General features: G+C 36.9%; 2 protein-coding genes across 2 annotated transcripts in view; both read right to left on the reverse strand.

Annotated features, from left to right (window-relative positions):
* The window catches only part of MRPS36 (mitochondrial ribosomal protein S36), a 9,328-nt gene extending 8,181 nt beyond the window's left edge, over positions 1-1,147 (reverse strand). The window contains exon 1 of the mRNA XM_015829929.1: positions 1,078-1,147. Within this exon, the coding sequence (XP_015685415.1) occupies positions 1,078-1,116 (39 nt within the window). The 5' untranslated portion in view covers positions 1,117-1,147. The remainder of the gene's footprint in view (positions 1-1,077) is intronic.
* A 1,732-nt stretch (positions 1,148-2,879) lies between these two features.
* Positions 2,880-9,755, reverse strand: CENPH (centromere protein H). The gene is made up of 9 exons (XM_015829960.2): positions 9,504-9,755; positions 8,582-8,637; positions 8,324-8,375; positions 7,519-7,593; positions 6,479-6,535; positions 5,140-5,203; positions 4,920-4,971; positions 4,558-4,721; positions 2,880-3,393 (listed from the first exon to the last, which is right to left on the reverse strand). The coding sequence occupies exons 1-9, from the start codon at positions 9,650-9,652 to the stop codon at positions 3,301-3,303; spliced, it is 762 nt and encodes a 253-aa protein (XP_015685446.1). The 5' UTR covers positions 9,653-9,755; the 3' UTR covers positions 2,880-3,300.
* Positions 9,756-10,958: the final 1,203 nt, after the last annotated feature.

Raw genomic sequence — 10,958 nt, forward strand, 5'->3', positions numbered from 1 at the left:
TTAGATAAACCTTTGTCATTTTTTACTGTGAGCACACATTAAAAATGAAATTTAGTTGCTTGCTCTCAAAAGTGCACACATACATAACACACATTTAAATATGCTATATACAACATATGTATAAACTTTCATCCTTACATATAAATAACATAAATATTAATCACTGTCCATCTTGAATACATAACCAAGTATTGTAAGAGATGCTTAAAACTAGTTTACCAACAACTATAGGATCATGCACTGTCCACCCAATACCTCTAAATGCTTGACTTTGTAACATGGATGGTTCTACATTTTTGCAAAGCTGTTCAAATAACAAACCATACAATTCAATTATAAAGGAGCCCAACTTTTTTTTGATGTCAAACAAATATTTGAATGGAGGGCAATATTCTGTCAAAACGGATATTTGATGCAACAGCATAAAATCCTGATTCACATTTAGCCTAGTTTCCAATATGGGAAACGTTTTTTTTTTACATGTCTTGGCAAGCATTTATGGAATAAATCTCCAACCGCCCTCCTTTAAAGCAACGTCTATAAGGCCTCTTCTTGTTTGGGCTTCGGAAACCTTGAATAGAACTGCAACTGCAGACAGTTCCCAGGCGCACTCAAAGCTTTTGTCAAGATACTCGTGTCAGCCCTTCCCACAAGCTGGTGTGCCTCTACTTGGAGGTCCGGGAGTTGCAGTCCAAAACGGGTAACGCGCGGAGAAATCTGCCCTACCGATTTACTGCGGAGGGGAAACTCAATTTAACCTGTAGAAAACCGCTAAGAAAAGTCTCCGGAACGTCTGCTGTTTTCACATGAAATCTGCCAGGGACGTCTGTGAGATTGGCTGGCCAAGACCCCGACCGCAGCCGAGTTAAAGATACCCGGGTAGATCAAATCCACTTTCCAGGACAGGCGTTCCTTCTCCTTCCCACTCAAGGACACCGTCACCGGTTGGTGCAGCTTCGCACCAAGGATTCGGGTCCCAACCTGCAGGCCCCGGAAACCTTGCATAGAACTGCAGCTGCAGACAGTTTCCAAGTGCACCCAAAGCTCCCGTCAAGATACTCGACTTGAAGGACTTACCTGAACGACCCTACTGGCCGCCGCCATTTTGCTGCCCATGATGATACCCCGCCCGGGCAAAGGAGCGCGCCAGCACAAAGCGTTGTGGGAGCGGTAAGGCGGGGTCTAGCTAAGCTCCGCCCTCCACGAGGGGCACGGCTTCGAACCCAACGGAACAGCTGTGATATACGCAACTATTGAAGGGGGGATTGGCGGATAGCCAATATTTATTTTTATTAACAGTGATTTATTTATCCAACTTCTATAATCGCCCATCTTAATCAATGATTTTGGGCTGCTTACAATTCAAAAATACGTGTTTAATTTCACTAAAACAACTAGTTGACCTACCCAAACTAAATTAATGATTAGTTATCCCTTGTTTAAAACTGATTTACATAGTAAACAATAACTGTTTTCACTATGCAAATTTGTTTGCTTAGCACCTTCTCATATTTGCACAAAAATTGCATGGCAAATATAGGCTGGTTTTTTTAGAATATCTGCACACATGGATATTTGTATGATGGGCTTTAGCCTACAACAAAATATCCAGTCAGACAGAGTTAAGTCATCTCAAAGCATTGACCTTTTCTCTTCATCTGTGGGTGATACTTAGCTATCTTCTCTGTGACCTTCAAAAGGGAGAAAAGATTAGTGTAATCTCTAGTTACACTAATTAGGAAAATACTGCTTTCATCTCAGATCACTAGAGTACAAAGGTATTTTTTTAATTGCAAGCACAGCTTCAGTACCAAGTACATTTATCGAACCATTAATATTTCATTTTAATACAATTGTGAAATTCTTACTTTTTTGGCTTTCAAAACAATATTGTTCAACTAAAGTATCTATATTTACTAAATTGTATATTGTATAAAATTCACACACCCCACCACTGGACAATTAATTTGACTATTAACCATCCTACCCTTTTTTAAACATCTCTGGCAAAGTCAGTCTATTATCTCCGAAAGCAAGCTGCACAGTATTTAACAAATTCTTATGTTTCACAAACCTTTTTGTATTTTGAACTTCTCAATTGGGCCTTTCTAGTAACAAAAACCCCCAAACCTGCTTTGTTTTTTGTGTGGCACCTTGTATTATCTTAAAATATTTTTCCCCCTAGCATACTCAGCTTCAACCATTTAAGGAATTTCCAGACCTCATACAATTTTTGCCACTGCCTCTGGACATAACCAGTTTGGTATCCTTTTCAAACTGTTGTCTCTAGAAGTGTAAATGATAACATGAACTTCAATTATAACAACACTACATTATGAATTATCCGCCTTTTTCTCCTGTGATGCTTAAGAGGCTATTTTAAAAGAGAAGCTCCTTCAGATTTTTACCTAAGTACAGTGCACATATTGGCACTGAAATAATAGCAGCAGTGGGAATTGTATATATCTAGTGTTGTTAAGAGAGCAAGATCCTACTGCCATTTTGTATGGATCCTTGTGCGTTTTGGCTCAAAATATTTATTTTTGTCTGGGAATAGAAATAAGACACAACCAACAATATAGAACAATTACAGTATAACATTTCTGAAAAATATCTATCAACATTTAGGAGATGGCCTCCTATTTATATACTATACTGCAGAACCTACTTTTGCTTTTACTATATTATTTATTTATCGGCTATGAAAAACTACAGCAAATACACAGAAATAGAATATTACAAGTATCTTACAAGAATGGCCCAGGAAGAAAATACTATTGAATATTTGGCAATTTCAACTATGAATATTTGAACTACTGATGATTCATTAAAAACCCATTGAAATTAGACATAAGGAATTGTAATAAGAGAGTTTAGCAAAAAAAAAAAAAGCGCATCATACATATCACACATAACATGGAGACAAAGCACAGTCTAAATTGTGATGAGAGAATGAAGTGGCTACCTATGTAAATAAATACCTGCTTTTTCAGAAGGCCTAGTGCTCTGTTTTTACTGGAATCAGCAGTTGGTAACTTATGTGAAATTAAGAGAAGGAGAAGTGAATTATTTTACAGCTAAATGACTCTCCTGTAATAGCTTCTTGGATATATTTACAATGACTGTAACAGAATTTCCCTTTTGTTGCTATGTCAGTCGTACTTCAGTGTAATATATTCTTGTACAAATACATAACTCTTAGAATATGATTAATATATTACAAAAACCTGATAGATTACCCTTTTGTCTCTGAATTTGGAAATCACAGAAAGAAAATACAGTCATTAACTTAATGTTGTTTCAGATGCCAATCACATTTTTCTCCAGTTGTAGAACAATTTCCTTCAAAGCTGGATCCTTTGCCCAATTGACTCCACTTCCAGTAATAAGGTTCTGCAATAAATATTATTTAAATATAAAATTAACTAATTAATTTAACTATAAATGAATAAATAGGATTTTTGTTCTCAATTATATTATTTTAATATGCAAATAAATACAAGTTCCACAACAAAATAAGCAATCAATTATTGTTAGGTTGTATAATTTGTAAATTATATTATACTTCTACAAGGAAGTTTTTTCAAATATTTTTCTATATAAGATTTATTCTTAGAACATGAATATTTAATATATTTCATTTATACAGGCAGTTCTTGATTTATGACTGCAATTGCGACTGAATTTTACCATTTTTATCATTACGTGAATCACATAGTCATAAGTCTAAATCACATGGTTGTTAAGTGAATCATGCAGTCATAAATCTGAATACATCCTCCAGAAAGGGCATTTTTGCTGGAAACCTGCAAAAACAATACAAATAGTGGTTGTATGACCACAGGACACTGCAACCAGTCATAAATGTGAGTCATAAGTTGAGGACTACCTGTAATATGAATAATAAAAAGGGATAAAAATATGTTGCATACAGAGCTTTGTTCTACATTATACTAACCTGTGCAAGTTATACCTGTAGCTATAATGGTAATTATGGTGGTAATAATTTCAAAGTACAATATTCATCTACCAATAAACATTAAAACATTCAATGTCTAGAGGTGGTCCTTGTTTAAGGACCACTCAAACCTACAAGAGAAGTAGTAGTTACAACCGGTCATTGTATTTATGTTGTTCACAGCATCCCTGCAACTGGGATTAAGATCTCGGTGCCTGGCACACATTTTCTCACAGTCACAATCATGTGTGCCTGGCACACATCTCACAGTCACAATCACCATTTGTGACTTTTGCCGGCTTCCCACAGTCAATAGGGAAGCTGACAAAAAGTCACAAATGTTGACAGCATGACATCTGGTTCACTTAACGATGGCAACTGGAAGTGCTGGAACTTTCATTGCTAGGCAGTGTGGCCACATGACATCATGCTTTAAAATCAAGTCACTTAGCAATGGAAATTCCAATCCCAGTTGCCATAGTTAACCAAGAACTATCTGTATTTGATATCAACATTTTAATTTTCATGTTTCACATCTAATAGAAACTAATTCATCCTACCAAGTAAGACATTTTTCTATCTATACAAATACAACTTACCTGGAAAATGTTTTGAATCAATGTAGTCATCTGAATTTCCTTTTGTAAATTTTTACGAACTTTCCTCAACATTTCGCAAACCTCCATATTTTCAAAATCCTCTTTTTGTTTTCTCCTCATATCATATATTTTTGCCAGTTTACGTTCTCCAGCTCGCTTTAATTCTATTGAAGTATTGGAGGGAAGAGGGAGATGGAAAATAGTAAAGCTAGCTAATTTAAAAAAATGAGTTCAGGAACATGCCTTGCATTCACTATACTTGTGGATTAAACTAATGAAATTAACATTTGAAATTAAATTAAATTTGTGTTGTTTCAAATTAATTTATCATATTGAATTTATCACAACCAATTATAACTTACCTAGTCTGCTCTTCTTAACCTCATTCAATTTTTCTTCCAGTTCACGGGATTGCTGCAAAACCAAGTAATTTATATAAATATGTTTATATATTAAAAGTATCCATACATCCAGATTAATACAACTACAAAGATTAACTTTTCAAATATGTTACTCCATTAGTTTCAAACATTGTTTTTATAGACAAATAATCATTAATATTTTCATGTAAAGGATACTCACCTGCTTTGATGTAAGTATTGCTGTACTAAGCATCATGATATGTTTAATGGTATCCCAGATAAACCTAAGGAGAAAATGCAGAAAAATCAACAGGATCTATTAATACGTGAAACCAAATCACATGTTAGATAGATTTAAAACACTGGAGTATCTTGCTTAATTTTTTCTCAAGCTACAGTGTGCCTTTCTGTCCATGGCTTCTTGCAAAAATGCTTTGACTGGCAACATTAAATGCAAGAGAAGAAACAGACAAAAGAGCTATAAATACATTTCAAGATTGACTTATAAAATGGGAAAACATTGGCCATAACAGGTTTAGCTAACACATACTTTTCATGCATTATAGTATTTGTATCCAAATAGTGTACACAGGTAATCTTCCTGTGTGTTTCATTATTTTTCCCTATCCAACATGCCGGGAAGCTCTAAAGATCATTAGTTGTAAAAACTTTCCCAGAACTCAGTCACATACTTTCCAACATAATTGGATGGGAAAAGTCTAGTCCTCAAGTGACCAAGCTAGTAATTTTTTAATGTTGCCATTTGAAAGCCGTTTAGATAAAAATGTATTATAAACAAAGTGAACTCAAATTATAATTAGCAAAAATCATTTGTAGTCCAAAGTAGTAATACGTAATGGATTTGCATTCAGCTTGCTATTTTCATTCTACATATGGAATGTATTACAGTTTCTCATTTTACATCTTTCTCTTTAAGTAAGGTCAGCTAACACAAAAATGCTTTCTTTCCAAAGTGGGGCTACTTTGGAAATGCAAAAATGTTTCCTAAAATGTTAGATAGGATGGCAGAATCTCAGGCATGTGATCTAACTGGAAGCTGATTTGGAATTGAGCACTTCAGTATTCCAGGGATCCTACAAGACTGTTATCTAGATTCACACAACCTGTAAAGTCAATGATCAAAACTACTCTTTTTCAAAGTGAAGATGCCTGCTGTACTCTTATCTATTGTGTCTGAAAATATTTATGATTAAGAACTGCAGTGCAAACTTTTTGATCAATCTCATAGTGCTCACTGCTCATGAGGTCTATTGATGATTCTGTCAGTGGTTTAGCTGTCACATCAGAATAACCTCCATTTGTTCCAAAATTGTGTTCTAGATTATGATGACTGTAGTTGAGATACAGCTACAACCTAGAGGAAACAGACTATTTGGACTTTTTTCAGTTAAAGTTCAATCCTGAGAATAGATGGCCGTAAACTTTAGTGAACTATTAACCACATAAACAGTATTTGTATGGCTGGCCAAGCAAAGATTGTTCTTAAATATATTGTAGATATTTTAAAAATGCATTCCCTTCATGATTTCAAAGCTTACTTTGAATCCTCATCTTCATTTTTCAGTTTGGTTCTAAGGGCATCAGTTATTTGGATCCTATAAAACAAAGAGAAAGTAGATATAAGATTGTTCACATGGGTTATGACCACAATTTCAGAATTCTACCTTAACTAAAACAGACATACATGGAGATTTTTAAATACAAAGACTTACTTAGACTATTTTCAGTATATAGGGAAATTAGAACATAAATTAAATGCATGGCAATATAAATGTACCATGTAGTCCTTAATTTATGATGGTAATTAGGATTGGAATTTCACTAAGTGATACAGTTGTAAAGCACAACTTCATCACTTACTGACAGCAATCCCTACAGTCCCTCTTGTCATTCTTAACCAAATCCCATGATCAGTAAGTGACACAACTTCCTGCTGTCTTCCCACATCTAAGTCAGTGGAGAGGTTGGCAGGAAGCTGCAAGTTTCAGTAAGTTTGCAGGCAGGCCAGAGGCAGTAACTGGGAGCTATCAGATGGCAAAGAGTGAGGGGAGGTGTGGCAAGGGTTAAGAAAGGTGTGTGTGGGTGTGCAGGATGCACAGCAAGGGTCTGAATGGGACCAAAGGGATACATGGTAAAAGGCAAGGAGGGGTGCAAAGGTATAAGGGGATTAGAGGAGGATGCAAGAATGAGAGATTTATTGTAGTGACTTGCAACCTTTCCTGTCAACTTCTCTATTGACTGGGGAAGCCAGCAGGGAAGGTTGCAAATGGTGAACACTTGATTATGTGGTGCTGCAACTGGTCATAAGTGTGAGCTAGTTGCCATATGCCCAGATTATAATTACAAGTACTGCAGGGATGCTGGGCTGGTTGGAACTTTGAGGACTAATCATAACTACCATTCATTCAGCACCGTCATAATTTTGAACAGTCACTGAAAGAATATATGAATTATATATTTTAATTTTAAAACAATGGTTTCTTGCTAGAATTGTATTTTTAATTAGCTGCACTGGACACATCTTGTAGATATTATACAGAAATGCAATAAATAAAGCAAAACAATACAGAATCTTTACCTTTGTAATGCTAAAGTTTTGTTTTGATACGATACCCTCATCTCTTCCAAGTCTCTTTCCAATTCTTCTATAGAACTAAAAACAGTGAACTTTCTTTAATAACTAATAGTTTGTATTCGCTCATAAATTAATGTTAAGACAGATCATTTGTTTCCTATCAGATCTAAAAGGGGTTTGCTGTTTGATAGAGTGACTAGATGGTTGTCTGTTTTGATACTAGATCTGGATTTTTTTTCACGTTTTCATTATCAACAGAATGTAAAACAGCAAACCGAAATGTAGTGCTAACATATTTAAGAGTAATGCATTCATTCAGAAATAATTTTCCTTTTTAATAGAATTTCTATTACAACAGAATAGGAAAAGGATATAAGCTTATGATTTGTTATGGGCATACTGAAAAAGCATAAACATGTTTTGATTCCTTAAACTATGAAAATATGACGGGATTCAGCAATATAACTAGTGAACAGGCATAAGGCATGAATGCAAGAAGTAGTTTGGTGCTTCTCATGACCAGAAAAGGCATATACTATACATCAGCCATAGTAGTTACTGTATTTGAAGGACCCCCACCCCACCCCCGCAAATTCAGCATGTATTACTCTGAGATACATTTTTTAAGAAAGAAAATCCAGTCAGGTAAATGTGGTGTGTTTTCAAGTAAAACACAAGAAAGTGAATATATTAAAATCTTTAAAATACCAGGTTTAAATATAAAGAAAAGTTTGATCAATTCTAATTTTCAGATGTATGAGACACTGAAATATTATTTTATATATGATAACAAGTTTTGAAAACATACCCTTCTAATATTTTTTCATTTCTATCTTGATCCGGAATCTTTTCTGCAGTTGCTAAACAAAAAAGACATATTTATAAATGATAGCTGAACATCCTCTCATCTCTCAACACAAATACGGCATACAAAACTCCTATGCTACAGAGAAAAGATGGTCAAAAGACTTGACATTTTAATCTTACAGAAAACTTTAACCTAATTTTTAAATATTTACTTTCACATTCTAATATAACAAAGTTTGAGTTTTTATGATCCACTTACTTGAATTGATTATTGTATTATATTCCATAAGATGCTGACTTATTTGTTCTTTGATTCTAAAAAAAGAAAAAACACTTCACAAGAAAAGTGTACACTTCACAAGAAAATTAGAAAAATAAAATGCAATTGTAGCAGTCACTGCAGAACTAAATTGCATTAGCGTTCATTGAAGACTTTAAACTCATAAACTCAGCTTATGTGCATTTAAATATTTGAAATCTAAATTTAAATTAGGACAAATTATAAAACCATCACAACATGAATACAATTTCTTTCATTTACACAACTATTCACAACTTTAAGTTTTTCCTTTTGTAGGTTTTTGTTGTTGCAACCCACTTTGCAGGCCATCAGTTTTTAGAGATCTCAGGAACAACTTTTATTAGAGACTTGTGAGCATTGCCTAACTGAAGCACTAGAAACATTTTGATGCATAAAACTTATCTTGCTAGTACTTCTACCTCCCTAAGTTCAGAACAGTCGCTTTGGAGGGAAACAATATTTCTGGCCCTCTAGGCTTACGTTCAGCAATATTCCTCCTCACAGCTAAAACAACCTGCACTTCAGCCTTCCTCGGTTTCCTGAATCAATGGAAAAATATGTCGGCACAACTGGTGCTGTCCTGACCGACCAGCTTTTACCTGGCTTCGCATTCAGGCCTGCGACTTGATATCTCCATCTTTACAACTAGCCCTTGCTGGATTTCCCTGGCTGTCAAGGGAAATCCTTAGTGCGGTACTTACTCCTGTGGAGTGGCCGACCAGGACTGCAAAACTCCGGACCACCATTAGATGGAAGCCAAGAGCGGGTTTTTTTTTTTTTTAAATCTCCATCTCATGGTCCTCCGAAGTTTTGCTGCCGCTAGAATGGTTTCAGGAGGGAAGAAGCCATCGAGGGGCTGTAAGACCAACAAACGACTGACCGATGGAGCTTGAGCAAGTCCGGCGTCTTCTCTTTCTCTTCGTCGGAGAGCAAACGGGCTCCTTCCTCCATCGCTCCTTCCGTGGGCTTGTCGAAAGCCGCCACCTTGTCTCCTACCTCCGAGCAGCCCGCTACGTCCCGCGCTTCCATCCCGGCGACGGCGGCCAGACCTCTTTCTTCCCACCAATTACCCGAGCGCTCTACCGCGGCTCCAAGGGCCGCTCTTTCAAATAGCCCGCCGACCGACTCCGCGTTGCGTGAGAGGAGTGACGTCAGATCGACGATGAATCGCTCTGGTTTCTAAGTGGCCTCTGCTCTCGGTCGAAAGGGAAACAGCGGCGTTCTTTACTCAGACCTCGCGAGAAGAAGCGCACAAAAAATGCTGTCGCCCCGCCCAGTGGCGGGCCTGTGTTTCTCAACCTTGACAATTTTAAGGCATGTGGACTTCAACTCCCAGAATTCCACAGCCAGCATTGCTGGCTGTGGAATTCTGGGAGTTGAAGTCCAGATGCCTTAAAATTGTCAAGGTTGAGAAACACTAAAGAAGCCATTCCATTGGCCGGGGACACCCAAGCGGGGGTGGAGAGGAAGTGAAGTATTGTTTTGGACGAGGCATTTCTGTCCAGGGAGCGTCGTTTGCGGTTCTGGGTTTCCCCAAAGGAAAGCGGGACAGAGCACCAAAGGAGAGCAGGAATAAGTTAAGCTAAGGACAATTTCTTTAGGCAGGGCTGCAATCTAAACATCTCACTTGGAGAGAATTTATATCGCTTTAGTAACGAGCACGGAGGCTCACGTGCTTAGGACGATGGTTGGCAGGCAGCAAGCCCGCGGTCGAGACCTGAGTGTTGCCTTGGATCATCGGGGTGACTCCGCTCGTTCGCTCAAGCTCTTGTGGAACCACTTCGGTGGACACATTAATGGAGACATGAAAGGAGCTCTTAACTGGCGTCCCTCGAGCAACGGCGATGTCACCGGTGATAAATAGGCATCAATATGATAAATCTTCAGAGTCAGTTAAACCTACAATTGGTGAGGGTCAGGAAGAGATAACATAAAGAAAGGATGTAAAGGAAATATGTAGGCAAAAATAGCTGGGTCTGAGAAAGGAAGAAGAGAAGCCATAAAATAGTTGTAAAAAGGAAATGGCTAGCCAGGAAAAGACATGTTGGAGAATAGGAAAATAAGCTGAATAAGATAAGAGAAAAGGCACACTGAACTGAAAAGCAGGAAAAGAACTTATTGTTTAAAATGGGGACATAAATATCTACTGAGTTTAAAATAATTTAAATGTCTAATTTTTCTTATTCTTATTGTATATGTGAATATGATTTAATATGTCATCAGGAAATGTGTATAGGCGGATGGAAAGAGTGTAACCTCATACTACCTCAGCCAATGGGGAAAGAGGAGGGATGTAGCGGCCGGTGATAGGGATGAATAAAAGGAGATATTTTGG

The sequence above is a fragment of the Protobothrops mucrosquamatus genome, unplaced genomic scaffold (genome assembly GCF_001527695.2).
Source record: "Protobothrops mucrosquamatus isolate PMUCROS unplaced genomic scaffold, P.Mucros_1.0 scaffold_239, whole genome shotgun sequence".
Lineage (NCBI taxonomy): Eukaryota > Metazoa > Chordata > Lepidosauria > Squamata > Viperidae > Protobothrops > Protobothrops mucrosquamatus.

Bases quoted from the DNA above. Each gene is read 5' to 3' on its own strand.
- CENPH (XM_015829960.2), bottom strand. From the start codon at position 9,652: ATGGAAGCGCGGGACGTAGCGGGCTGCTCGGAGGTAGGAGACAAGGTG. The intron at 8,376-8,581 runs GTAAGTGGATCA...TTTTTTGTTTAG, and splicing joins TAATACAATAATCAATTCAA to CAACTGCAGAAAAGATTCCG. The intron at 6,536-7,518 runs GTAAAGATTCTG...TTTGTTTTATAG, and splicing joins AAAACTTTAGCATTACAAAG to GATCCAAATAACTGATGCCC.